This window comes from Penicillium verrucosum, assembly GCF_028828655.1.
Source record: "Penicillium verrucosum strain IBT 35672 chromosome Unknown utg000003l_segment0_segment0, whole genome shotgun sequence".
NCBI classification, from domain to species: Eukaryota; Fungi; Ascomycota; class Eurotiomycetes; order Eurotiales; family Aspergillaceae; genus Penicillium; species Penicillium verrucosum.
Window position 1 is genome coordinate 4,779,011 of NW_026643212.1, and position 27,992 is coordinate 4,807,002.

Genomic DNA, 27,992 nt, shown 5'->3' on the forward strand with positions numbered 1-27,992 from the left:
GAAAGAAATTCGTTAAATGTATCAACGTGCATCAGTCGTGGAAATTATTCGTAAATCGGGACCCTCCGCGAGGGAATGTATCCATCCTCGGGCACTGTTTCCGGAGTATATCGCTTTGAAGCAGAGTTCCGAGGGCTGGCCCACCCGGTTGTGCGAGGATGGAATCCGGCACTGCTGTATGATCGCGGCCGCTCAGACCCACTTCCTCCGCTACTGGGTCGACTATTACCTGTACTGCCGCCACTGTAGCTTCCTCTTCTCATGTCATCTGCGGCGTAAGTGCCTAGATGTCTCGGCACCGCTCTTGGTGGTGGTGGAGGGGTTGGTGGCCTGTAGAAAGGTGGTTCTGGAGCGGCTGGAGCAGGGGCCGGGTCGCCAAATATAAATTCACGGAATTTGACACCTGCTGTACGTGATCGAGAACGATCTTTTGCATTCTCCTTTGGGTAATCTCTCGGATCCCTATCTCTTGGATCCCTATCTCTCGGATGATCCCTGGAGTAGTTTCTCGGGTGAAGCTTTGGCGAAGGCTCAGAGTTGGATTTGCTAGATCGCGAAGGGTGGCTTTCGTGCCCGCGACGCTGTCGGGAAGGACTGGTGGGCGACAGATCTCGGAATGGTCTGCGGGTGTAGGCTTCGTGGGAGTGCCGTCTGGCACTATTGTGGGAAGGTGGTGATAGATGACGTCGCTCTTGGTGCTTATTGAGTTTCGCACGGTCCTTGCGACGGCGTGCAAGCTCATCTGAAGACACATCAGAGACATCTGGAACCTCACCTGTCCCTGGGCTTAGTGGATGGCCGTGCCGGCCACCTTGGTCTCGTCCACATGAACGTGCTGGACGCTCTCCCCATGGGGGAGGGGATGAAACCCTCGGGGTTGAAAAGCCCGGTCGATTCGTCCCAGGTCTGCGGGCAGAAAATGCGGGATATTCCCCGCTGTAATTTCGGCGGTGGTGGCGATGATCGCTGGGCCGATCAGGCTCCACATGACTATGACGCTTTGACGCCGCCCGGCGTGGACGGGAGAAGTAATCATCTTCGTCAGGTAGAGGGTCCTTGCCACTAAAATGATAATGGTATGTCCCAAAGTCTGGTGGCGACGCACGCTTCGTGTGTCTTTTTAAATAGTCCCGCTCCAATCGCCGACTCACGCCTTCATGCCATTCTAGCATCTCTGGATCGGGCTCGGAAGGAAATGCGTCACGAGGAATGATCTTTGGAAAGATCTCGCCAGTTACGTCTGCAATATCCCAAAGCTTGACCGCGTTTTGCAAATACACCGAGTGTTCATCTGGGTCCATTAACAGTTGTATTGTCTGCCACCGCACGAACCCATTCGGAAGTAGAGACGGAACTGATGGGGGTTCGTAAGGGTTTGCTGAGGGCTGGAGGCTGTGGAAACATCCTAGTGACTGGTAGATGAATGACAGGGCTTGTCCCTTGGTTTCAAGGAATAAGGGGTCGTAGTTGCCGCCGACTTTGCGGTAAAAGGTAGCGAGTCGTTCGGGGGTGATATCAGTGGTGCCGTTGGTATCAAAGGAGGACTGCAGAGATGTCAGAGTAGTGTCCAATACAGGTAGAATTAGAACTGACCATCAACTGCGCGATCCCCAGGCATAGCTGTTCCAGCAGTGGGGCTGGGCTCTTGTCTGGATTGATCAATGTACCCCATTGTATATCCGCAGAAGCCATGAATGTGGGGTATAAGGTAGTGAGAAGTGCATGCAAGCAGATGCATCAAAGCATTTCATCTCACAGGCTTTGAGGTTGGGCGCGTATCAAGAGGAAGAGAGTGACAGCGAAGACAAGAGCGGTCAGGCACACATGGGGGGACCCACTGCGGGGGGGAACCGAAGAACTGCGAACTATGAAAGTTCAAAGATGTAGATCTGATAAGTCAAGTACAAAGAGAGAACATTTAAAATATTAAGATATTAGAACACATCTATGTCTATCTAAATTCACTACAAACAAAATACATGTGACTTGATGTTATTTATACCCGTGACTCACATACAATGTTGCATGACTGTGAAGCCTGATGTGGCGCCGTATGACCCAATCAGCAGCCACTTAAAAAGCAAAAGGTCTTAATTAATTGAGGCCTCGTTGGTGTTTAACATAATAGCAATCAATATAGACTTCCCTAAGGATTAGCCAGATGGCAGTAATAAGAAGAGTAGTACTTTGAAATCTTTCTTCCAATACTTTGTATATCCCTCCCCTTGCTTGACATGGGCAATATACCTATATTATGTTCATATTTGATATCCCATACCCTCACCTCTCACTCCCCAAAGGATTGATTAATCCAAAGTTTGCTAAAGAGAAAATCAATATGCCGACTGTTAGGTTGTAATGACAGGTTTCCAATCTACACTTCCCGCTTTCATACCCGATAGTTAGTTACTCCTAGCTATGTTATTAGCTTAAGGCTATAGGGTAATGACATAATAACTGCAGGCATCCATGGATCTCCCTGCAAGGTTAATATTAAACCGCAATAGCTGGATCTGGGTGGCATCAGTCACAGATGAAACAATCATATACATAGCTGAATTAAAAATGAAATGGAGTGGTTGATAGATATGATAGGAGCTGGATCTTTGCACTGAAAAGGAGAGAGGGAAACTGGCGCAACACAATGACTTTTGGCGAGTTAACCTGTTAAGAAGTAGGGAGCAGAATCGTACTGTAGCAAGCCGTCAGCTTTTAGGTGGAACTGGGAAAGGCTGCAGAAATATCGAATCTTGGGATTAGGACAGGACTAGACCTGGCTATATACACATGCAGCCCCCCGTGGAACCCCTGAGGTGATTTCCCCAGACTCCTCAAATTTAGCTGGGACTCGTATCGTTCATGGCTTACAGCACATCGTCCCATTACATAGATTGAATGAGACATTTCATACTTTGTCGTCTATGGTTGTTATATAATCCCCTGCCTAAGTTCTACCGTAACGTTGGATTTGAGTTTGCATCTTCGGTCTATCGGTCTACAAAGTACCTAATATTGTGTATTTTGGTAGAACTATAACATCCTTCCTATCTGTTTCCGTAACCTTGCTTTATGGCTTATTCATGCGTTCATTGATGATACCTATATAGGTATATTTATCCTTTCATGCGGTCCATAAAGAAAGGTTTGGCCACGAGTATACAGTATCAGTAAGAGAGGGGTCGAGCAAGAAATCAACGTCTGGCTGGGCTAGGAACTCTTCCATGCTCTCTCCTAAGAAGGCCATGTCGTTAGCATAGTTTGCCGGGACAGTCGGTTCAGTAACACCAGACCCAGCGGGATTACCAAAAACCCCCAGCTGGTTAGGGGCAATGACAGCAAGAGAATCAGTCGAGCTCTCTGCGACACGAGATAAATCACTCTGGAAATGACCGCCTTCTGAAGTTCTAAGCTTATCCAAGCACTGCTTCACGCATTCCAAATTATCGTAAAATTCGGTCGCAGCTAGATTCCCGTGGCTGCTCATCGCCTGGAGAATTTCGAAAGCTGCCTCGAACAACGCGAAGTCATTGCTGTTCTCCGGGTATACCAGGCTCGAAATAACCATTATCAGTGCCGAAGAGAAGAGATAGTGAGCATAAAAATATCCGAAGATCGGGACTGATCCGTTGGTCCATTCTTCCACAATCAGCGAGTGGGTATGTCTTGCAGCGTGAATACACGCATCACTAAGTGTTTTTAGAGTCTGGCGAATGTTCGTCTGGGCGTTATCCTCCGTAATGGACTCCGGGGATGTGGCTTGGATCAACGCGTGTAGAAGGATCGGCCGACTGGCCAGCATTATACACTACATTCGATTAGCCGACAATCCATTGCTGCCTAGACTGTCTACTTACCTGGTTGAATTGAAGGTGCAGCGATATAACATTCATCGGAACCGGACTGTCGCGGTTGAGCCGAATCTGTGGAGGAAGAGCACAGGACCACTCCTTGAGAGAGATGAGTAACTTTTGCTCCCGCTGCAAGAAAGACTCTGAGAACTGTTTTCGGCTATACACACGGTCAATGACTTGACCTGTGATCTTAGCTAACTCAATACTGGCGATGAGGAATTCAGTGTCGGATGTGTGGTCGTTGTGGATGTCACCAGGCACATTAGATGGCATGTCAACGTAGATGTCCGCGTCGGAAATTTGAATCGGCCACCCGACCTTCGAGCCGTACATTCGGTCGAATACATATATTGCCCACCATAGTCTGGTCCGATGCTCACGCTGCACAGGGTCTGGGCACTTGCTTTCTGGGATATTGTGATTCAGCCCCACAGTCAAGCCTAGACGCATAGCGCTGCCGACCAACAGAAATGCCGAATGGCGTCGGTTTAAGAAAAACGAATATAGTGACTGCAATCGTGAGTATATAAGCCATGTGCAATAGAAGTGATAAATATCTTACCAAAAGTAAAAGAGTTTCAATATGTGCCAGGCTAGGTCGCTCCGGCAAGATGGGTGTCATCGTCATCGCATTGACATAATAGGCCACGCCGGGGACATTGCATTCAAGGCTCGAGGTTGATCGCGCAGAATATACTTCTCCAAGAGCAAAGAGAGCAAATAATTTACACGTCAGCACAGGATCGTCGAAGTTGTCCTTGCGATATGCATCCTCGAGCTCGTCAATGGTCGACTTTCGAAGAACCAAATGGTACACCCTTGTGACCTGACTGAACACAATCTGAAGCAAAAGCCGAGCTTTGGGTAGACTCGGCCATTTCATTGCGGGATTACATATTTTCATCAACGCAGTTTCCGGTGTGTATTGCGTTCGAGGCATGTGAGAAGTGGTCTCGCTTTTGGTAAGAACCTTTCGGAGTCTGGTGGCGAATGCCGTGCATGCTGCTTCACAGACGTGGATTGGTGGTAAAGAAGGGTCGTATGGTAAGAACCATGCCCGTTCACCGAGCATCGGATTTCGAACATGTGTATCTGCGTCTGGTTCGGGTAGATCTAGAAAAGGGCGTAAGTGGAGCTACCGGAAAGACCAAGGAAACTTTAGGTACCTTGATCATGCCCTTGGTGTTCTCTTGGCGTTAGGAGCCCAGGAGATTGTGATAATTGACTACGTAAGCGCTCATTCTCTGCAGCCAGTTCCTCGAGATAACTGGTCGATTATTTAGTGTTGCAACAGCGCAAGCTTAGCTTAGTGGAGCATACCTCTCGTGCACTTTAACTTGACGATCTCGATTGACATAGTGGCACTCGGTAGGACAACCAGCCTGCCGACATTTAAGACATGGCTGGCCACCGGTGCATTTTATTTTGTGTGAGTGGCATCTCCGGCACCTTGAGACGGGACATTAGCGGCTAGACTCGGGGATAGGTTCTCCAAAACTTACGCGATGGACTTCTTTTTCTGTTTTCTTATAGCTGCATCACTCGATGTCTTTGATGAGGATGTCATATTTTAAATATAGCAGATGGGCTATTAAGGAGATCGGAAAGGAGTAAAATTGGAATTTCGGAATTTCGCCGGACGAGGTTGATCGGCAAAATTTCATGTTGCCGAGCCACAGCATATCCGATTAAATCTTGCCACCGGGGACATACAACATAACTGAATAGAGGGGTTGTCAGGTTGTCAGGTTGTCAGGTTTTTTTCTTCTAGTAAGGGTCTAGGAAATACTAGTAAACTAGGAGCTAACCGTGCCATAGCTGTCGATCAAAATACAAAGAGGCTGTGAAGGCCCCCAAGGCCTATTCTATCAGGCAGGAGTTGTTCTGGCAATGCCGGTCATGTGATGTATCTCTATATTTACTGCAACTTCCAGGGGGGGTGCATTCTCTAGACTCTCCTGATTTCATGGTACCGTCAAAATGTCGCTTTACCTCTGGCATCTTTACTCCGCCGTGCGGGTAGCCTGGAAATCATTTATTGAAGGCACCTTCGCTATCTTGTCTGGTATATCTCCACTATTCATAAAAGCCTATCCATCCAACCCTAAGAAACCGAATGATCTTGAGTCCAATGATACGGTCGATGTCGTTACCTATACCATACAGCCACTTTTTCAGTCTGATCTGAACATAGTGGGTATAGGAGCTTCCGGTCAAGTCTACGAGGTTGATGAAGAGATAGTCCTCAAGAGTTGTCGTATTTTCGAACAACCCGGGAGTGAGGCCCCTGATAGCGACCGGTACCACTACGCCTCAGACACTATTTTTCGCTATAGCTTGTTATAAGATGAACGGTTTATTTTACGACTACTTCAACGGCGGCCACATCCTTATATCGTCGAAGCTATCGATACCGATCAAGCCGAGGGAATTTTTCTCCGTAGATATCAGCCGTTGACGGAAGGTAAGATACCCGCGCAGCCCACTCGAATTCGATAGTATCGCGATATCGCCGACGCTCTTTGCCACCTTTATAAGCTTGGAATTGCTCATAGAGATGTTAGGATTGACAATATCCTTCTCGATAATCGGGGCGCTGCTGTTCTTTGTGATTTTAGTGCCGCTAGCCCATTTGGTCAATCAAATTTCGTTATATCAGATCTTCCGCTTCTAGTCAACGGTCCTTCGCCAAATCTGTCTAAGGGAACTGATATGTTTGCAATGGGCTCGCTCCTATTCTAAGTTGAGTATAGAATCAAACCTAGTCTTTCTGTTGGTAGGGATGGTGGGTTGATTTTGCCTACAATACAGACCAATCATCAAGGCATTGATGCGGTTATTCGAAATGCTTGGCTTGGACACTATAACAGCACCTCGGAGATGCTAGAGGACCTTCATTCACTTAACGCTCAGATTGGCTAAGGTATTTATGATACCCAAATACACTCGGAGCTAATTGCTCCACTAAGGGAGCGGATTAGAGCATAGCGAAAAAGACGCGAGAACAATCTTGGTAAGAATCGCCTATCATATGATGTCTATCCCTGCTTTTTGATAACTAATATGGTTTTTTAGGCTGTGTGCTCGATGGTATACTCTCAGGAGATCAGTTGCAAGTACTAGCAGATTGCTATGGCTTGGATAAAGATGTTGAATTACGTTTCACTACCTATGATATACGTATGCATGGGAACGAATTGTAGGTCTCCCCTCTGTATAGATGGGTCTGTTTGTAAGGCCTTTCGTCGCTCGTACAAGTCGTTCCTTCTGTACAGAATTAATATTTGGCATGAGTTCCAAGATTACTTTTGTAGCTAAGGGAATAAATATACGCTCCTTGCTGGACTCGTAGATAATTAGTTGAAAGGTTCCATGCGTACCTGATCTCTTAGGCTTCTGTTTGTTTTATTTGCCCCCTTTAATATGGTCCATATCATTGTCCCCTCCATGTCTCTCCTTTTACCTACCCATAAGACACAACACCGGATTAGATGGTTTTTAAGTGGTTTTTTTGGGGCCCCAATGGAGCCCACGAAAAACCGCACCCAACGCGCTTTGGGGGTTGGGGCGAAGGTTTGGCCCCAATTACTGTTTATGGCGAAGTCTACGTTTTACGGTACTATGGTTAACTATTTAGAGCTACTAGAATATAATCCTATTATAGTTATTTCGACCTTTTGATTGATAGGTTATAATAAAATCGGCTATATTTCTCTTTTACTCATCATAATATACCTATTTACCTTTTGTGCCTCTCTTCACGCGAGCAAATGACTTTCCTGAAATTGAATAGCGAGATGAATGACAAAGCTAGTCTTTAGTAGTCACCTACGTGGCCACTATATCTTCCCGTCTGCCTCCAGTCACTGCCTCTTTTTCTCTCTCAGAAACAAGCACCAAGATATCCTCCCCCATCACCTTCATTCTTTTCCAATTCAGTCGCCAGCGTTGAGTTTCGCTTCCCGGATAGAAATATGGTCGAGTAGATAGGGAACAATAGGTCTAGGGACATCCTTTCACATAGGTTCGTCGTAGTACTGTCCACTGTAATCCGTTTGAACGTCTAAAATTGGTTAATCAATGTTTAAACTGATTTGTGTCAAATGACCCTTACTTGACTTGCACCACAGTCGTTTGTAGCCAGACCAACAGGAACTTCCATAAGAACCAGCGCAATAACCCAATGACGACCTGAGGTGTTTGATGTCCGCATCCTTCGACCACTTAACTAACTCCCATCCATCCGCGTCGGTATACCCAAGATCATGACTTGTTCCACCACATGATGGTGACGAGCCATGCCATTCACAGTTCCAGTGATACTCGTTGTAGGCACAACCTGCAGACACACCCGAGGAAAGAGCTGCAAAGCTAATAGCCAAGATCTGGAGCTTCATTTTGAGATGAGGAAAAGGCTGAGAACCTGTAATCTTAGAAGGTCCGATGAGGAGGAAGTTTTAGATGAATAGTTTGAATGAAAATGTTCTAGGGGAGGCGGGATTAGTGTAAGAACTGGTACTTATATCCTCTATTTCAGTACTATAGTAGTATGTCTCTGACTCCTTGCTTCTTATGATGTCAAAGAAGGGTGGAATTATGTTACTTGATACATCATATAACTGCCACCACCCTTCATTGAATCATTTGACAGAAATCTGACGTATTGAAATGTATGGACCTCAGGGCTGATATGGAGAACTCTGCATTTTCTACATAATAGAAACTGCTGTTTCTGTGCGGTTTATGACTAAGCTAGATTACATAATCTGTATCATCCCATGTATGCAACCTTGCAATTTGACACACCCCCCCAGCTCTTAAAGCCTGCAATTTCCTGGCTTTCAGAGCTGCCAAATCCTTCATTTCTTCACTTCTTTTGGATAAATCAGATGCCTGATTTCTCTCATCCCAATCATCTCTCGGAAGAGATGCTGCTTCTGTCTTGGAAGCGCCTTTGTAAGTCTATCTGTAGGCATCGCTATAGTTGGAACCTAGTCCACTTTGACTCTGCCTATACTAACTTCCTGCTTTATCTAGGATCGATTGATATCTATATACTATAGCTTCGTATATATCGTCGATCCTTCCTTCGTAAGTAGATCGACTGTCTACTGATTGTCGTATATAATAGATAAGGGATGATCTAGTTAGAAGCTAAGTGCTTTAAGGACTCTACGCCACTATTAGACGGTTTTTCCGGCTTCTACTAGAGTAAGAAGCTCTATCTTAGTTATCGACGTTATTACTATCTTTTACTTCGATACTTTCTAATCGATTAGACCGCTATATAACTTATAGATATAACCTTCCGAACTCTTCCTATCTTTATTATCTCCGAACGAAGTATCGCTTATAAATTTAACTAACTTTATAGTAAACTAGAGACCCTTTGTTTCGTCTAAACCGAGGTTTTTATTTTATTATCTAGTACTATACTCGATAGCCTAGAACCTAGTTTTATAGAGATATTAAATCACTCGGTTAATAGTATCGATATACTTCGGACCGGGGTTTATTAAGAACTTAGCTAGTTTAGCTATAGCCTTTAAAGTATCTAGCCGAGAGATAGTAGTAGTATACTAAGTAGATCTAACCTTAGCCTAGTAGCTATAAATCTAGCTTATAGTAGCTACTCCGTCGAATAGAAGAAGGGGTTTAATCCCCGTCCCTATACTTATTAGGGACCCTACCTTCCTAATAGTAATTAAGCTATACTTAGCTACTATACTTTTAATATAGCTATCTTAGTATAGCTAGAGTTTTATCTAATCTCTATCTCTAATAATACGGATATTTAAGAACTAGTTTACTTCTAGTTCTCGTAATTCCTATTACTTCTTAATATCGTTATCTAGCTTAGCTACCTACTTAGTATAATAAGGATCTAGATAGTTTATAATAATAATATCGTCTATATAGAAGAAGACGATAATACTATTCTTAATAAAGATATACGGATCTTCCGGTACCGGGGTAAGGCCTAGTTTTACTAGTATCCTTATTACTTCTTACTACTATAATCTTAGTAATATTCGTAAGCCGTAGAGAGCTTTATATAGTAGCTAGTATTAACCTTATACTTCGAATCCTTATAGACACTTAGTATAAACCTTACTTTAGAGTACTAAGTTTAGGAATATAGTAACTACGTCTCTCTATATTATATTAAGATCAAATACTACTACTAAGGCAAAGATTGCTCTTACTATTTTAATAGCTAGGGTAGCTACCCTTTTCTCTTCTATCGATATCTATTAAAGATCACCTCTAACGTAGATTCTCGCTTTAAACTTCTCGGGAAATCTATCTATATCGAATTTATAGGTAAAGACCTATTTTAAAGATAGTACCTAGATTCCTCTCTAACTTTAATTCGGAATAGGTACTTTGGTATAGGTTTCTTTCTTTTTAAGTGTCTAGACTTCGAAGCTTGCCGCTACTATAAATCCTTCTCCGAACCGATGCTTCTTGATCTATACCTAGTTCTCTAGTGGCGGGGGAAGTTTATCTCGGTAAAGTTTCTTATCGAATCTTTTGCTTATACCTATAGAGAAGGTATAAAGTAGACTTAGTAGTTCTGCTTAGTCTTTAAGAGATAGGTAGGTGGTATAATCTAGATCCGTTCTTAGTTTCCTAGATCTACTACCGGTAATGATATTTGATATATCGATATTACCTAATATATCTCTTAGTGCTCGTTAGGATAATAATAATACTTAGGAGGACCCTCGATGGGACGGTTCTCGGTAGGATAGTGATAGTGCCGGTGATAGCGAGTATACTATTTCCCTTTGTAGCTATCTCTCTATCTCTACTTCGTTATCACTTACTTTATTATCTCTTACTTCTATATCCCTATCCACCCCCTAGTTTCGATCGACGGGATCACGGAGATCGGATCTAGCGACGATGATAGTGCTCCTCTAGGTTCTAGATTCGATGGATTTGGGGATACTGAGGCTGGTTTTGATGGTGATAACGATGATCTTGATAGTAGTAGGGAGGATGGCATATCTAGGAAGCTTCCTGGTAGGCCTCTCTGTGGATTTATTTGCTCTCCTATTGTTTGCTCCCTTGGTCTGATCATTGACTACGGGGTAGGCAATCTAGCTGCTTCCTTTCTAACCTATAGTGGGGTTCTCTGCCTAACCTCTTCTTTATCATCATTTCTATCATTTCTATCAACTAGATCATTAGCTATATCAACTGTATCATTAGCTGACTTAGCTGCTTCTTCTCTAGCTTGCTCGGTATGCTTAGTTTTATCATATAGTGCTATCCTGGCTATCGATCTGGGCATCTCTATCTAGGTACTGATCTTAGCCTGTGCTTTATTATTAGTAAGTATCTATGGCTATATGCCTAGTCTATCTATCATGGTACTAATAGTATCTTCTTTCTTAGGTATCGATATCGACTTCGAATACCTCCTTAATTCATCGAAAACGGTATCTCTAACGACGTCTACCCTTCCTATACCAGTACGTCCTTTATAGGGAAACTATACTTTATATAGGTTCTTAGAGATATACCCTACGAGATATCCTATCTCTACTCTAGGTGCTATCTTGTCTAATTGCACTCTCTTGATGATTCTCGAGTACGTTAGACAGCTATATAACCTTATATTTGAAAGGTTGATCTCTTAGTGATAGATACTATCTAGTACGGCATGCTTTATCAGTTCTTTCTAAGGTATAATCTATTGATTCTTACCGGTATTATCCTTAATCTACGTAGGAGTCCTATTTAGGATATATACCGCTATATATATTGCCTTAGGCTAGAGAGTCTTAGGGAGATCTATATTATTAATTAGAACTCTAGTAGTTCTTATTACTATCCCCCTAGATCTCTCGGTAGGACTATTTATCTCCGGTAAGCTAGGTAGTAAATACTTAATTATATATCCCTCGGCTTCTATTATTATTTTAACCTCGAGACCCGTACTCCGCTTATTATTATAATAGAATACTCTAATCTCGATTTTTAGCTAGTTCTTAACTAATACTAGGAACTTCCTAACCACTATTTAGTATTTACTTTTTTTAATATATATAAAGATAAAGTAGTACTTAATACTATTAAGGTAAAAATGCGTTATCTAGATATATCTATTATAAGTAGTTTGATTCTATACTAGATTAAAGTAGATATATCTAAATATACTATATACTTAGCCTATTTTCTAGCGAGAGATTTACTTCGGGGTATCTACTAATTAATAAGCTTTATATACCTACTTTTCGTTCTTATTAGGGTTGCTTTTAATAGTAATCCCCTCTGTTATCTCTACTAGCTTAATAAGACGTTACTGACTAATATAGCCTAGGCGCCTATACTAAGTTTAGATTAAAGCTTCTGACTTTAGCTTACTTACTAACTTCTTTATAGTAAAGGCTAATTCTTTAGGTTATTTTAACTATATTAACTTCTAATCCTAATATACTTAGTATACCGGTTTCTTAGTTGATTTAATATAGTTCTTCCGGAAGTTTATTACTAGCCCCGCTTTTATTATTAATCTATTAGATATTAGATTACTATAGAAATTAGGCGAGTACTTAGCGTTATATAACTTTATTTTAATTACTTTTCTATTAATAGGGCTGATACTATAGATTACTATAGTGCCTATCCTGTTAATACTCGTTTCTATATCTCCTATCCTAACGCTACTCTATATATCTTCGAAAGTTTTAAACCACTCCCGATTATTATAAATATATATCTACGCGCCGGTATCGACTACCTATCTCTATCTAATTGGTTCGGCTTCGTAGATTTGGGTGGATATAATAGTAGTAGAGGTTGGAATTTGCTTACTAGCCGCCGGCTTGCCTACCTAGGGCTTGCTTTCTTACTTACTTGCCTAAGGCTCGCCGGCCTATTGCTTAGTTTCTTATAGCTTGCCTGCCTTTAGTACGCCGGCCTATAGCTTAGCTGTCTTTAGCTCGCCGGCCTAGGGTTTTCCTACCTATATAGAGAAGAACCTATATAATAAGTCATCCTCTTTATTATTAAGGGTGGTATTTGCTTACTACGCTACCTTCCCCTATAGGTTTTCTTAACGTCTCTTATCAACCTAGGCCTTCTAAGTAGGGTTAGCCTTTATAGCTTTCTCCTATTTCTACTTAGCTTCTTTATTTCTAGTATATCTAGAAGGTTTATCCTTATTAAAGACGTCCTAATACTTCTAAGATAGGTACTATCTATAGTTCTATCTATATAGATATAGCTTTAATTTAAATAGTAGTTCTTCTCTAGCTAACTTTATATTAGCTAACTTTATCTTAGCTAGCTTTACTTCTTCGTAGCCTTACTAAGTCGAAAAAGTAGCTTTAGAAATATCCTATTAATTAGTAACTAGCTTACTATAGATGATTTTCTAGTAGGCTTAATACCGGTTAAGAAGCTTAGTAAATCCGATATCTTCTTTATCTTATAGTCTTAGAGTCTATATCTCGTAGAATCTAGGTAATATTACTAAGATAGTATTAAGGAACTAAGTCGAAGCGTTATTTACTTCTAGCATTCCTACTCTTTTATAGCTTAATTAAACTATCTCCTAATTTAATAATTATTTGTTAATATTAGTATTTTTATCTAACCTTCTATTAAGGCTTCTCTATTATTAACGGAGCCTAGTAGAATAGGTCGGATTATACTCCGAGGCGAACCTTTCTCGAAGGTTTCGGAGTAGACTATATAGAGTCTTATAGTCTATAATAAATAGCTAGAAGTTTATATAAATACTATTCCGGATTACCGTTATAATTATACTTAACCCCTTCTTTTCCTAGGTATAGAGCGTATTCTTTATCGACTAGTTCGATTGAATTACTTTATAAATATCGACCTATTTATCGCTATACTTCTTCTCCGCTTCTTTAATCGATATGATCTCTACCGGAGCTTTCCGTATCTCCGGTTCTTTTTCCTTACTAGGATTATATAGCTCCTAAACATCAAATTGTACTACAATCGATTCGATATTAGCGATCTATATATCCTAAGTTTCGGTGTCCTTAAGGATAACGCGGGAGGATGGACCCGCGGAGAGATAATCGGCTATGATTTGTTAACAGATTTCCGATTTTTTTCGATTTAGGGGTTGCTTCGTCGCTAGGTAAATTACCTCAGTATCGATTGGAAGCAGGGTTGATCTTTGAATTGATTAATGGAACAAAGCCGGGCTTATAACTGACAGAAATCTGACGTATTGAAATGTATGGACCTTAGGGCTGATATGGAGAACTCTGCATTTTCTACATAATAGAAACTGCTGTTTCTGTGCGGTTTATGACTAAGCTAGATTACATAATCTGTATCATCCCATGTATGCAACCTTGCAATTTGACATCATTGATTGAATTAGTGAATTATTGAAATAGAATGTGAGGAGGGTTACTTTACATGCATGCCAGACACCGGATTACTGTAGGCCTGGTAAAATCGGCCTGTAATTCCGCCCGGCCCCCCAACTTGCAAAACCTTGAAGTTTAATATTCTTAGGGAATTGATATATCGACACCCCCTGCTAATTTGACCCCTCCCTGCCTGAAAATTCAGTCACCGCCTCCCTAATCGGGTGCGTTGCTAAATTCTGCCATGTCTTCTGCCAGTGCAGAGTTTTCTGCCATATAATTCTGCCAACACTGTAGGAATTCCGGTTTACATAGTAAAAAAACATGCATTTTGATCAGAAAAAAAAGTATATTTCTGTCGGATTAAGCATTTGTTTACACATACAGGTTAAATGAGCTTCTCAACTAGGTCCCCGCGCGCCAGTTTCACTCCCCTCTGTCACAGTTGCTCCGACTCGGGGACGATCTCATAGTCCGAATCGGACGAATCAAGGTATGCCAGGCCTAAAGACGCTATTTTGGTTGCTAGAATGACAAAAATTGGATGGAAATAATGAAAAAAAAAAGGATTAAAACTGATGATTTAGTGCAAATACAGATAAAAAAATGAGTTAGGAGAAGGCAGGTTAATGTATGTAAACCAGAATTGCATTATCAGGTTGATTGCTACACGAGTCCTATAATATGTATGGGACTAAAGTGACTTATTTTCACTATGTGTTTGTATACAAATTGTAGGTATCTACTGTCGTCCTATAGTGTTAGAGGGAGTTTGACACGAAGGCGGTGTAAAATCTCGAAGGCGGTGAGGAGGTTGGTAGGTTGGTATAGATATCAAGGTAAAAGCGGTATCCAATTAGGAAGGCGGTGGTAGTGACACCTCAACTTTCAGGCAGGGGGTGTCAAATTAGCAGGTGTCGATATATCAATTCGCTATTCTTACTCTCTTATTCTATCAATCTACTTTGTATCCAAACTTGGAATATACTAAAATCCAAAAACTAGATAAATTACATAATATTGAGGCTTGAAAGATCACTAATAGTTGGCGGTGGGAAATCACCCTATTCCTTTTGACAGAAATCTGACGTATTGAAATGTATGGACCTCAGGGCTGATATGGAGAACTCTGCATTTTCTACATAATAGAAACTGCTGTTTCTGTGCGGTAATGACTAAGTATGATTACATAAGACTCGAAGTCACATGATCCTCCATGGTATCATCCCATGTATGCAACCTTGCAATTTGACACCTTTCCAAGATTTTGGATTAGCGTTGATATATATAGAGTACTAGTAAACGACCCTATATTCTATTTCAAATGCCCAATGATTCAAGTTTCATAAGGGATGGTAGCGGCTACGTCATGATTCACTAACAATTGCTCTTTGATAAATTCGTCCAACCAAATCTCCTAGCGTCTCCAGGGTTATAACAGACACTGCTTTACACACCACCCTTGCAGAAGAATGAGAATATTTGTAATTACCCATACACTCCACAGAGTGACAATTCTTGGGTCAAGATCAACTATTATACGCCGAATGAAAGTAATAGCCCATTTCGCGGTATCTTGGGGATGCGTAGCTCTTAGACCTCCGCACCGGCCCGCAAAGCCCATAGCCCAACCCAGACCAACCCGCAAATAGGCTGGTCTTTGGGCCAGTCCTTAGGCCCATCGATAGGTCTTGGGCCTAGGATAAACGCCCACTAGGCTTTTATAGGGGCCCAATGGGCCTCAAACAATACAAAAATGCCAATTCTTGGCAGATTTATAAGTAATGTAGATTCTTCTAGTATTTTTGAGTATTTAAATTACCGTCTAAGACCTAAGTTGACCGAGTCTTTATAGGAATTAAGTCAATCAATTGGTAGAATTGACTATAGATAAGACTTATAAAATCAATAAGAGTAATAAGAGTAATTAAAAGAAGAAGAAGAAGGTATTTACATAATAACCTTAAAGTGGTATTTAAAGCATTGAAGATGCACCTACTTCTATCTATATGAAATATATATATCTTCACATTGATAACCTATCACCTATTGAACCCCCGTATTAGGCCAACGGGCCGAGATCTTCCGAGTAAGCTTATAGACCAGAACATACGTAAAAAACAGGCATTATTCAGCAGGTTTATAAGCGCCAAGACGGGGTTTATGCATAGAAATGGTCTTTGTTGGGGGCCTATGAGGCCCCCACTAATGGGCCATAGGCTTAGTTGGTCTTTGAAGGTAGGGCCCATAGCCCACTGCTGGTTGGTTTATGGGTCTAAGGTCCCGGACCAACCCAGCCCATTGCGGAGGTCTAGTAGCTCTGTCAATATGCTCTCTTTCCTCACTGTAGTTATGCATAATTATATGTAAGGAAAGGAAACGGATGTAGATGTACTCCGTACAGCAAGTTTTTCCATCGTCAGCGACTCACAACCCCTTGCGCAAGATCGTCCTAGTGTGAGATCCCTGGCGAAAACTTCCTACAGATTATGGCTTCCCGAGCCAAGATACGTGAGTTGAATGTTATAGGGATCATTCAAATAACAGTCTTGCGTTTATGGGTACACCAACACCAGGTATATTAGGCCCTTGACATCGTTATCATATCCTTCGTTTTGAGAATAAGAGCCCAAAGAAATCATCATGTCTAACAACCCTTTCCATCTCAAGGTAAATCGAAAGACATAGGCTGTTGAGAAAAAGTATGGTTCAAGTCTGCTACCATATCATCTATAGAAGGGTTGTTCCACGTAGGTGAGGTTGACGTTAAAGGATCGGTGAAAGATTCCGGTGTCTCAAGATATTCATTTTGACCTTGGAAAAGGTCCGGTGAGACACCTCGTTCTCCATATCTGTTCATTCTGCAATCTTGAATCCAAATCAGTAAATATGCTTCATGTAAACCGAGAAAGATTTTTCATACCAGAGTCCAGGTCTTCGCCTCGCTCAATTGAATCACAGAGGTGGTGAAAATGCTTCGCCAACTGCGCTCGCGACTTCGTGACAAATTCAACTGCTGTCGCTCCATCAGAACCGAGAATATAGTTCATTTCTTCTCTCACTCTGTCGGTACCCCAATCCAGACGACCTGTCAATGCCTGGCCTATGGCACTGGAGGAACTACACCAGCTGTCCTCAATAAGGTCCGCTTTCGCGGTATGATATTCGTGCGGTATACTTTTGCTGTCGTGAACCAGCGGTTCTGGCTGCTCCCAGACCTTGTCGAAACTGCCCGTATCCCAACTATCACTGGGTTGTTCGGGGGGTGTGGTGAATCTGTTGTCCAATCCAGTCTGTGACAGGTTGAGAAAGTTTGAGGACGGAAAGGTTGCTGGCCATCTGAGAATTTGCGGGAGACACATAATCAAATCGCCTGGCAGTACCAAAATCTCCTGGGCTTCACCAAGTACTTTGCATCCATCTCCATGCTCCGCTTCTAACGGGCTCTGTGACCATGAGTTGCATTGCCCATGCGACACTGGGACTAGTCGGATCTTTTGCGCAGTCTCACATGTCGGTAATATGACAGTACTATGGATGTCACTCGTGACTTCCCCTTGGGCCAGTAACTTGGTGCTGTCAATTGGGACACCGAGCCCTACACCGTCGCACTGGGAAACAGTGCTTTGTTGATACTGTCGTGGGCGATGAACGAGTTTCTGGTTTTGGTCCGGTCTGCATGCGACTAGAACAGCATAATATGCCGGATCCCGTTGTACCATTTGAGAGATCATCTCGTAGCATTGCTGGATGAAGTTTCGATAGAATGTCGAAGTTGCACCTTCTTTAGTAGTGCCTCTACCAAGGTACTTCCGAACCCGCCTGAACACACCAAACTCTTCCATGTAGGAAAAGAACCCAGGGATATGGAGAAATCCATCCCTTTTCCAACGCCACCACGCATCGGCAGACCCTGTATAACGAGATAGCAGCTCCGTATTTAAACAAAGATTGGGGGAGGGGGATAGGTATGGTCATCTATTATAAAAGGCAAGTTAACAAATATGCGACAGCGACTGAGCATCTCACGTACCAGTCATAAAGGGGGAATTGGCCGTAGCTATGGAACTGTAGCATCCACGAGAGCAGAATGCCTCCAATATGTGAATTACGTCTGCTCTAGTGCTGTCACATAGATCCTCTGTGGGGATAAAGTGGGCTAGACGCATCAGATGCTCGGAGCAAAAGCTACCCCATGATATTGTGTATGCCCACTCCACCAATGCCGTCAGAAGCTTCGTATCCAACCTTGCTTGAGGGGTAGTAATTAGGGCGATCAGTGGCAAGCATATAGGAATACATCCGCAGCACTGCCACTCATTTGGGTCTTTGTTTGTTGGCAGCCCTTCTGTAGGCGAGGCTGCAAATGGTAGCAGACTTTGCGATTGTGTGTTTAAGAGGTATGATGTTTCTGAATGGATGGTGGACGGTGGAGTGTCAGCCTCAACGCAACTATCAGTGCCTTGGTTCTGAGCTGAGCTCGAGGAGGTTCGGGATTTTCTTGCTTGAAACACCGTAAGCCGCATTCTTGGAGGTTCAACTGGATAATTATCATGACTTACATCCCCGTGCTGCCAAGAGTGTCTGCGGTATGCCTAAAGTTTCCAATGCCCGTTGGACATCACTTGCCATGAGTCGAGTCCGAGTGCGTCCACGTTCTGGTCTGTTTTTCATGCTATTTTCAAGGAGTGATAGGGAGTCCAAATGATTTAGGTGCTTGCTCAAACAGGCTGTCAATGAAAGCAAATGTTTGCTCCAGGTTAAGGGGCGAGTATGAATTGGAAGAGCCTTATCGAAGGGAACTTTCCAGTACCGAAATATTGTTTCGGTACTTGATCGTTTCGCTAGCTCTGACTTCTTATGTCGCTGTACAATCGGCCGTACCGTTTCCATATATCCTATAGCCTTCCGGTAGTCACTGAGGCTCTCATACCTCGTAGACCAAAGATCATTCTGGCATATCCAGTGCCATGCGGCACTGATAGATGAAGCGACACGCTCATCTATTTCGGAACCTTTTGTCAAAAGGTCGGTCAACACATCCAAGTGTTTATGCTCTGGCTTCCCATGTAATAGAGTCACGATAAATGATTCAGAGGAGTATTCTATATCACTCGAGAAATCCCTTACCACATGATCCATGGTCAAATATTGGTCTTGGTCTTCAAATACTCGATGTATGTAGACTTAGTTGTTTCCTTTGACTCTTTTCCTATGTTCAAAGAGAACTAATAGATATATATACTTAGAACTTGAGCTCAAATTGGGGGATTGCATCCTTGCGCCACTGACTAGCTGCAGACCACTTCTTTCAGTTGCTACACACGTCATGTAGTGGTGGGTGGTGGTCACCATCTACAACTACCATTGACTACGGATAGTATATCCGGAACTGCGACATTTCATTACCTATAGATCGAGGCTGTTAAATGGTTGCGGCGGATATAAACTAACAGGTAGTTAACAAGCATGGTTGCCTCTTACATAACCTTGACGATACGGGAGGCCTGGGATCATGCGTATGCTAACCTCTTGAGGGGATAGATCGACATTTGGGGGAGGACAAGTTCTTCTGACTATTCTGCATTACCTGCATTAGACTGGCATGATTGTTCGATTAGTGTGAGACTGTGCGCTAAGGCGGGAACATCAGGTTATTTTCAAGGCTATCAGGCCTTAACCGCATTATTCTTACCGAGTTTGATTATAGATGCTTCCATCCAGCTGACATCTGTTGTAACCCCCATTTTGTCTCTTCTGTGTCCCCCCGGTGGATCGGAAGCGTGTTAGATTGATTGGATTTCGATACATAAAGGTACCTAGGTGTTCAGAAGAAGAAAAGGTTTCTTTCGCTGCTTTAAGCCGCTGTTTCATTCTCTTTCTTTTCGTCTCCTTGACAGATAGGAGGCGCTAAAAGCACAAATGATACTCTATGTAGTACATAGATGCACCAATCATAGGTAAGATTAACCTATACATACCTAAGTAGTTGGAACCTCATCAGCATCCCTTTATCAGGTTTTCTAGCATTGGCAGGGATACCAATGGCTCCCTTTGGCCTTCTGCTTCGTCTGCTAATCACATGCCGCCCGGACGCAGTCTTGTGCGCTTCTTCAAGGAATTGGCGCAATGATGGATGACTGATCTACATGTCACTGCACCCAGAAAGGAAAAGATATTTACCTGTTTCTGCATTGCAGGTAACAAACTTTTTATCTCCGCAGAGTATCTAGTGTTGAGGGTAGCACAGTTGTATCATTTCGCTCGGTCCCCTTACAATGATATGGAGTTTCCTTAAACGACAGCGGACTGCAGGCCTGCATGGGCCAATGTAATAATAATCAAGGATGAGAATTCGTTAGGGTACATGCTGCCCCTCATTGGTAGGGGTGATCTCGCTGCTTGATGTGGATGGTTCATATATGCAAGCCCAACACCTCACCAATATTCTTCCTTGAGTTGTTCTGACATATCCTTTTAGGGGGTCGCTATTATATGTCCGTATTCGAGAGTTGGACAATATCTTTTAATTTATCTTTATACCTTGGAGGTTAAGTGTATACTTATGGACGGTAGAAATGCAATATACAAATGCTGAAATGGCCAAGAAAGGCCGAGCATCGGATTACCTTTCCTACCTAGTAGGTATAGTAGGTATCAAATTCCGGCTAAATAAAGCCTTCTTAACCTTCAGTACTTAATTACGGCAAGATGTGCATTTGCCGACCACAATATAGAATACAGAAAGAAAATTCAGAATCATTCTCCGTTCGGGAAAATGATATTTGGCCGTCGCCTCCTCTGAACTACAGCCGAACAATTAGTACTTAAACGATGCATACCCCATGTAGGGATTAGATTAAATAAACATAAATATCTGCATGATGAAGTTCTCAAATGTGGAATTCGTGGTTAATAGCTCGTCTGACTCGCCAATTTTCAAGACCCACGACATTATAGATGGCGAGATCATTTTTACACCTCATCAAGAAACCAACATTGAAGACATAAGAATCACACTTAAAGGTACGTGAGGGATGGGAGTAGCACTGCTTTCGCAATATTAACACAGCGAATAGGCAGGACACGAATCGAACTGAACAACATGAATACACCTGTTGCTCTGCCCCCCAATCGGCTCCTGAAACCCTTCCTAAGCATGGAGTTGCCAATTTACGATTACTGTTGGGATACGAACGCGCTCAAACCTGGCAAGAGTTATCGAATGCCCTTCAAGTTCATCGTCCCTGAGGAACTTCCCATCCATGCTTGTCAACACCAATGCGCCAATCACCAAATCCAACAAGAACATCTGCAGCTACCTGCGAGTCTCAGCTACCGTGGCACACAATACCACGGAATTCACGACATGTCACCCGAAATGGCGGAAGTAGTCTACAGTATCAACTTTGCACTGTGGCAGCGAAATGGCAAGGCAGGGAGGTCAAAGAAAATCCAAGAAGCAACACATCCCGTGCACATCCTCCCAACACGAAATGAGCATCCCCCACTTCTTGTCCCAAGAAAGAATAATTATTATCGACAGCGAGCAGAAAAGTTGTTATCCACTGGGTTACTGCGACATCCACGAGGCAAACTCGCTGCCTACTCTACTCAACCACCGGTTATCCAGTTGCAAAGTCTCCAGCCAAGGAATACAGACGCGTCAACTTCCGTAAAGATTGATCTTCGGTTTGACCCTTCTCACTTGGTTCAATTGCCACCAAGTCTTCTTGCTGTCGAATTTCAGTTGCGGGCAATGACTTTCTTTGGGGTTGAGCCATGGCAGGATTATCCAGATCTGAGTGATATTTCTACATGGGGTTCTCGACGAGAATTCTGGTCTGAATATGTGGTATTAACACTGAACAACGAAATCAAATTGGACTGGAAGGCTGAAGAAGAAGGGGATCACACGATCTTCACGGGATCGATCAAGGCTTGCGTTTCACTGCCTACCCATCGGCGCTATCCACCAACTTTCCATTCCTGTTTAGTGTCTCGGGTTTATGCCCTGAAGGCGACGGTGTTCTATCGATTACATGGACAGGGTCGGGGGAGATCATCCATATCTGTTTCTGTTCCACTCGAGATTTGTGCAACATGAGATATTCCAGCGACGATAAAATGTTACGCATTATGGACCGTTCACAATATAATTCCATTCAGGCAATCCAGTCAAGCTGCCACGCGGTCCAATGTCTATTTATCTATCCACGCTGACCAGCTTCGGGAAGTGACATCAGCTAAAATTCGTTCTTCGGTCTCTACCCCAACGCCCTCGTCGGCCGAGACTCCTAGTTAATCCCGTCGTAAGCCAAATTCAGGCCCACATTCCTAAACCCTTTATCTACCAATATCATTGCTTGAATGTCAGCGATCAACAATTTTGTCACCGACGAATCTTGCATTTGAGTTTCCAACATTCCGCGATCGACATGCCATCCTTCCCTTGAACTGACATTCAGCCACAACAATAACCAATACGAGTACCCCATTCCCTCGCAGTATCTGCCTGCCTGCCTTGGTTCCTTGTCCATGGCCTAGGCTCGGGTGCTTTTCACACAAATTAGAACTGGACATGTCGCCGATCATGTTTTGATTCGCATTTCAGTCGTCAGGGGAGTATGTACATGTGTCAGCGGGTAGAATTCCACACGCGGGATTTGATCGCTAAGGCCCATCTAGCTAGAGGATAAGTGCAGCTGTTACCCCTAGCCTGTCTTCTCACAGTTGGCGTGTCTCGTCCACCTTCACCTCACTACATCAATCGAACACATCGACATCAATTCGATCAATTGTTTTACTATTGCATCCTCATACATCGGTGGTTGGTCTATTGTGAGCCGGTCACGTCACGCGACTATCCCTTGAATCAACCTACCGACCATAACACAACAACATTGGAACCAACGCGTCCACCTCGGATCGATAGCACACATCATTATGGCTCTTGTTCGGGACCCATATTTCTGGAAACGGTTCTCAACTGCGGTCCACATGGACGAAGAGTCTAGAGCAGTTGACCAGGGAGGCCAAGCAAAACAAGACGAGTAAGAACCCCCATCTACCATGTCTTTGAATGAATCTTAACTCACCCCTATAGAGCATCATGGCTTGACCGCGAACGACGAAAAAGCAGGCGATCAATCATCTGGGGCTTTGTCATTTTCTTCGGCGTTGTGCTCGTCATCATTATCAGCGTGGTTCTATGGTGGCTTTCTAAGAACAACTGGCTCCAACCTCGTCTGGATAACACTTGATTCCCGGACTTTTGCTACGGTACGGGGGTTAGTTTTGATTTGACCTTTGGCGTTTATTTGGGGTTTGCATGGCATTGGAGATATACCCGCGGCGTCTGCACACGGCGTTTGGCATTTTGTTTAGATAGCTTTTACATAGAACTACATACAATAGATAATTTAAACCATACATCTCTATCTACCTCGTTTATCTATGGATGTACCCGCGGACCTATAGTATACTTCACCTGCTCTATCTAGCGCATACACTTGCCGTAACAGGCATAGTGTGTCTGGGGTCTATCTTCTTATCTCTACTGCGGACAAATCCCCGCCAGCGTTGTGTTTGCCAGAATTTAGTGATTTTGTTCAACATTTTGCTTGTTTCGAACATAAAAACACAAAAACACAGATACACGCATCAGCCCAAATACAAATTGTCTTTTACATACCTTAATATATACAAATATAGCCACAATCAAGGAGGACTGTGTATCCACGGCTAACCTCGGTGTTACCCGTCTAGCCGGGTCATATCGTATTTCCCCACTTCTCCACTTCTCCAATTCCCCGCATCGTATAAGAACCTTGATTTCCCTTCCCTTGTCTTCTTGCACAACCACCGCCATTATGCTTCCTCCATTCGACTACTTTAACTATCGGCGCATACGGTAAGCTTGTCTTTATTCTCTTATGTACACTTGATCTGGAGCTAATATCTACAGCAACCAAAAACAAGCCGAACGAGAACTCCGCTTTACAGGTCTTCCGCACAACTATCACCTCCACATTGTCGACCGAGACCGAAAGATCATCGACCAGCCTATTGAGGAGCTTGTTCACGATGTGCAAGACTCGGCTGTTTCGCCGCTCGATATCCTCCGCACCTATGGAAAGGTAGCCAAGAGGGCTCAGGAGCGGACGAACTGCATTACCGAGCTGCTGCTACCCGAGGCTGAGTCGTGGCTGGAGTCAGAAATCAACTTGAAGGGCCCGTTGGCTGGTATTCCGGTCTCTTTGAAAGACTCTATTCATGTCAAGGGATTCGATGCAAGTGTTGGGTATGCTGCTCTGGCTGGAAAGCCTATCTTGGAAGATGGGCCTATGGTGAAGCTCTTGAAAGACGCCGGTAAGATCATGATTCTTAAGAAAAGTTTTCGATAGCTGGGTTGCATACTGATTTTGACAGGCGCTGTCCCATATGCTAAGACTGCGCTGCCAATCACCCTGCTCTCTTTTGAGTCAGATAACGGCCTATGGGGCCAGTGTCGCAACCCCCATGTCCCAGCATACTCGCCCGGTGGCTCAACCGGTGGAGAGGCAGCGTTGCTGGCGCAGGGTGGCCGTATTGGTATTGGATCCGATGTTGCTGGCTCTGTGCGCGTGCCCGCCGCCTGGAGTGGTATCTATTCACTCCGCTGCAGCACTGGCCGCTGGCCTAAGGGCGGCGTGAACACCAGCATGCCTGGACAGGAAGGTATTCCTAGTGTGTTTAGTCCTATGGCCCGGACCTTGAACGATTTGACATATTTCACTCGTGCTATTATCGGCATGGAGCCCTGGAGATATGAGCACTCAGTGCACCCCATTGCCTGGCGCAGCGAGGTGGAGTCCGAAGCTCAAAATAGGCCTCTTCGCATTGGTCTGATGACCTCCGATGGTATGTGTCAATCACCTCACCTCGACAATAAACGCCAGCCACTTACCCATCCCTAGGTGTCGTCCCCCCAACCCCAGCCATTGAGCGTGCCATCGCAACAACAGTAGCCGCCCTCACCGAATCCGGCCACACAGTCTCAGAAATCACCACCCCACCCAACGCAGACCCCTTCACAGGCCTAAACCTCGCCTCACAACTCCTCAACGCAGACGGCTGCCACCACTTTAACGCCAACCTCAAGAGCTTCGAACCCTCCGACCCAGGCGCCATCCAACTCACCCGCATCGCCCACCTCCCCCGCCCGCTCCGGTACCTCTACTACCTCTACGTTCGTTACATCCGTCGCGACCAAACCTCCGCCACTCTGATCCGCGACTTCGGCCCCAAGTCCGCCGCTCAGCTGTGGACCCTAACCGCCCAGCGCGAAGTCTTCCGTGCCGTCTGGCACAAGTGGTGGGACGCTGCGCCCCAGCAATTCGATTTCATCCTGTGTCCCGTCAACGCTACCCCGGCTCTCCCGCACAAGGCCATGCACGATGCCGTCTCCGCGTGCGGTTACACCTTCCTGTGGAACTTGCTCGATTACTCCGCCGGTGTTCTCCCCGTCGGTCACGTAGATCCAATCCGCGACGCCCTCGCCGCACCTTATAAAACCGCCCTCAAGCGTCTCGGCTGTGACCATGGCATTGCTCGCGGTGCGTGGAAACACTATGACTCGGCCAAGATGGCTGGTCTCCCCACCGCCGTGCAGGTCGTCGGTCGCCGATGGCAGGAGGAGCACGTGCTTGGTTACATGGCTGCTGTGGAGAATGCGCTTGAGCAATACAATGATCCACAAACCGGTGAGAGCTCTCGGTATACCCTGTTGGAAATTGATTAAGTCTCCTCCGTCGCTCGCATTGCGTTGATTCGACGGGTAGTTCTTGCGGACTATTTCAGTATCCCTTGATTCTTCGTTAGTACATGCATGCAGATGTGAAGCTAGATCTTATTTGTTATGGTTTGCATATACTCATTGATTGGGAAATGGAATTCGAGCTCTCTCTAATTTAAACCCCTGACTTCTTTTTTTTTCCCCCTCTAACTACTCCTGTCACGGTCTAAATGTGGTGTAACCTATGATATTGGGGCTATAATTGAGTGATCGGCATGCGGGGGATTACTATTGGGGTTTGTCGATCTGCAGCTTTTACGAGTTTCTCGTCGATCCCGGAAACCACTTTGTATCGTGGACACGTCTACGGAGTAACTACGGAGTACATATATCATAACTATGTACCTAAAACACTCCATCTTCGGTACTAACTACATATAAATATAAATAAATAATCAATTTAAAAGATATATTCGAAATCAGTCAATGCCCAGTGAGCCTATCATCTCCTCTTTGTCTTAGTCAATGCAGACCTGTCAGCGCTAACCCTAACCCCCCTGTACATTTCATCGTGTCAGGCTTTCAAAACCAACGCCCATTATTCACCGTTCATTGTCTAGACTCGCCCATTAATTGGCCGTTACGTATTCCGCTTGGGGATATTCGTTTATTCGTCTATTATTCCCGCTAATCTTCGGTGTTGCAGGACGAAACTGGGAGATATTCAGCGCCATTTACGCATTGCGGATCGGAGTTAGCCGTGGTTGATTGATGTGTGCTGCAAGGTTGGCAGATCCCGAGGAAAGGCCTTGTCTTTGGTCTCGATGCTTACAGGTGGAAAAATAGCTGAAGAAGTCGGTGCATGACTCGCAAGGTATGTATAGTACTTGTCGGGGGGTTCGGGCGACGGGGCTGGTTTAAGGTCCGTGTAGATAACTAGATTCGATCCAGGTGAGAAGTACTCCGTACATATTGTCTCATATTCTGGTTAGCTTGCATTATAGAGAGGACCTATCAAGCTCTATAATAAAAGTGGAAAAAAAGAAGTCCGGAAAGGAAATGAGAGGTTCAAAGACTGGGTGAATTAAGATTAGCTGGATAAAGAGGCTAATTGTAACAAGATAAATACAACTACGGAGTATATCAAATATAAAAGTGTTTCTAAGTATCAACACTATGTTGTAACTATATATTCAAAGACCCTCTCGAGTCCACCTACTAGATTTGCCCCTCGCGATCGACGGGGTTCCACCTATCAGAACCACTTTTTTTTCTTCTTGTTTTCTCATAGGCTCTATCAGAAAAGACTAAAGGCTAAAGCCCGTCGGAGTGCTATTTCCGTCAAGCTTTGGAGGCATATACATATAATAGTGGAATAGTATAGTCAGGTATAGATAGTCAGGCCCCCTAATACCACTGCCAAGCCCAGGTGGTTTCACATCTGGGGTCAGAGGATTCCAACGGGAACTGACAGTCCTGTAATACAATCTATGTGTAATAGTCTGGTATTCTGGATGATTTCCTCTGGGACTAGCCATTATGTGTCCACGATACTGGGATTCCCGGGGAATGAGGGGATATTACTCGGTCTGGGCCATACAAGAACATTGAAAGGAGCCTCCGGTACCTTATGTAGGTTGATAATCTTACTAACATCTATGGATGTATTTATACCATACGGAGTTCTTTTCCTAGAACCTTAGAAGGTCAGAAGGTTTGAAGATTCTCCGAGTTGAGTCTACTCTACTCCGTAGATCTCATATTCCAAATAGTCTTGTGCCATTGTAATGTACATGCATAACACTCATTATTGGCCTAAAATAGACACTTCTCCACTAGATAATTAGAAATGAACGTAATAGGGATACGTGGAGGATTTGAATGAAATAAAAGCCAATTAATTAAATAAATTATAGTAGAAATAGTCGAAATAGTCGAAATAGTCGAGAAGAACAAAAGGGAGTATAAAAAAGTACGAATGATCTGCGGTCACGGGGG

At 43.9% G+C, this 27,992-nt stretch overlaps 8 protein-coding genes across 8 annotated transcripts; 4 read left to right on the forward strand and 4 right to left on the reverse strand.

Moving 5' to 3' along the window:
- Window positions 1-44: 44 nt before the first annotated feature.
- On the reverse strand, window positions 45-1,785 carry N7516_009367 (uncharacterized protein; the record flags this gene model as incomplete). Its single annotated transcript, XM_057222086.1, has 2 exons — window positions 1,594-1,785; window positions 45-1,544 (listed from the first exon to the last, which is right to left on the reverse strand). Exons 1-2 carry the CDS (start codon window positions 1,690-1,692, stop codon window positions 45-47), a joined length of 1,599 nt encoding a protein of 532 aa, XP_057072358.1. The 5' UTR covers window positions 1,693-1,785.
- A 1,336-nt stretch (window positions 1,786-3,121) lies between these two features.
- N7516_009368 (Zn(II)2Cys6 transcription factor) lies at window positions 3,122-5,418 on the reverse strand (the record flags this gene model as incomplete). Its single annotated transcript, XM_057222087.1, has 6 exons — window positions 3,122-3,805; window positions 3,855-4,361; window positions 4,414-4,964; window positions 5,018-5,118; window positions 5,172-5,300; window positions 5,354-5,418. The coding sequence occupies 6 exons, from the start codon at window positions 5,416-5,418 to the stop codon at window positions 3,122-3,124; spliced, it is 2,037 nt and encodes a 678-aa protein (XP_057072359.1).
- Window positions 5,419-5,831: 413 nt separating this feature from the next.
- Window positions 5,832-6,197, forward strand: N7516_009369 (uncharacterized protein; the record flags this gene model as incomplete). The annotated part of the gene is made up of 1 exon (XM_057222088.1): window positions 5,832-6,197. The coding sequence occupies one exon, from the start codon at window positions 5,832-5,834 to the stop codon at window positions 6,195-6,197; it is 366 nt and encodes a 121-aa protein (XP_057072360.1).
- Window positions 6,198-7,867: 1,670 nt separating this feature from the next.
- On the reverse strand, window positions 7,868-8,248 carry N7516_009370 (uncharacterized protein; the record flags this gene model as incomplete). Its single annotated transcript, XM_057222089.1, has 2 exons — window positions 7,868-7,914; window positions 7,966-8,248. 2 exons carry the CDS (start codon window positions 8,246-8,248, stop codon window positions 7,868-7,870), a joined length of 330 nt encoding a protein of 109 aa, XP_057072361.1.
- Window positions 8,249-16,883: 8,635 nt separating this feature from the next.
- N7516_009371 (uncharacterized protein) lies at window positions 16,884-19,360 on the reverse strand (the record flags this gene model as incomplete). Its single annotated transcript, XM_057222090.1, has 4 exons — window positions 16,884-17,086; window positions 17,142-18,131; window positions 18,252-18,758; window positions 18,781-19,360. The coding sequence occupies 4 exons, from the start codon at window positions 19,358-19,360 to the stop codon at window positions 16,884-16,886; spliced, it is 2,280 nt and encodes a 759-aa protein (XP_057072362.1).
- A 1,963-nt stretch (window positions 19,361-21,323) lies between these two features.
- Window positions 21,324-22,325, forward strand: N7516_009372 (uncharacterized protein; the record flags this gene model as incomplete). The annotated part of the gene is made up of 1 exon (XM_057222091.1): window positions 21,324-22,325. One exon carries the CDS (start codon window positions 21,324-21,326, stop codon window positions 22,323-22,325), a length of 1,002 nt encoding a protein of 333 aa, XP_057072363.1.
- Window positions 22,326-23,164: 839 nt separating this feature from the next.
- N7516_009373 (uncharacterized protein) lies at window positions 23,165-23,481 on the forward strand (the record flags this gene model as incomplete). The annotated part of the gene is made up of 2 exons (XM_057222092.1): window positions 23,165-23,271; window positions 23,325-23,481. The coding sequence occupies 2 exons, from the start codon at window positions 23,165-23,167 to the stop codon at window positions 23,479-23,481; spliced, it is 264 nt and encodes an 87-aa protein (XP_057072364.1).
- A 609-nt stretch (window positions 23,482-24,090) lies between these two features.
- N7516_009374 (putative acetamidase) lies at window positions 24,091-26,000 on the forward strand (the record flags this gene model as incomplete). The annotated part of the gene is made up of 4 exons (XM_057222093.1): window positions 24,091-24,131; window positions 24,186-24,589; window positions 24,650-25,120; window positions 25,177-26,000. The coding sequence occupies 4 exons, from the start codon at window positions 24,091-24,093 to the stop codon at window positions 25,998-26,000; spliced, it is 1,740 nt and encodes a 579-aa protein (XP_057072365.1).
- Window positions 26,001-27,992: the final 1,992 nt, after the last annotated feature.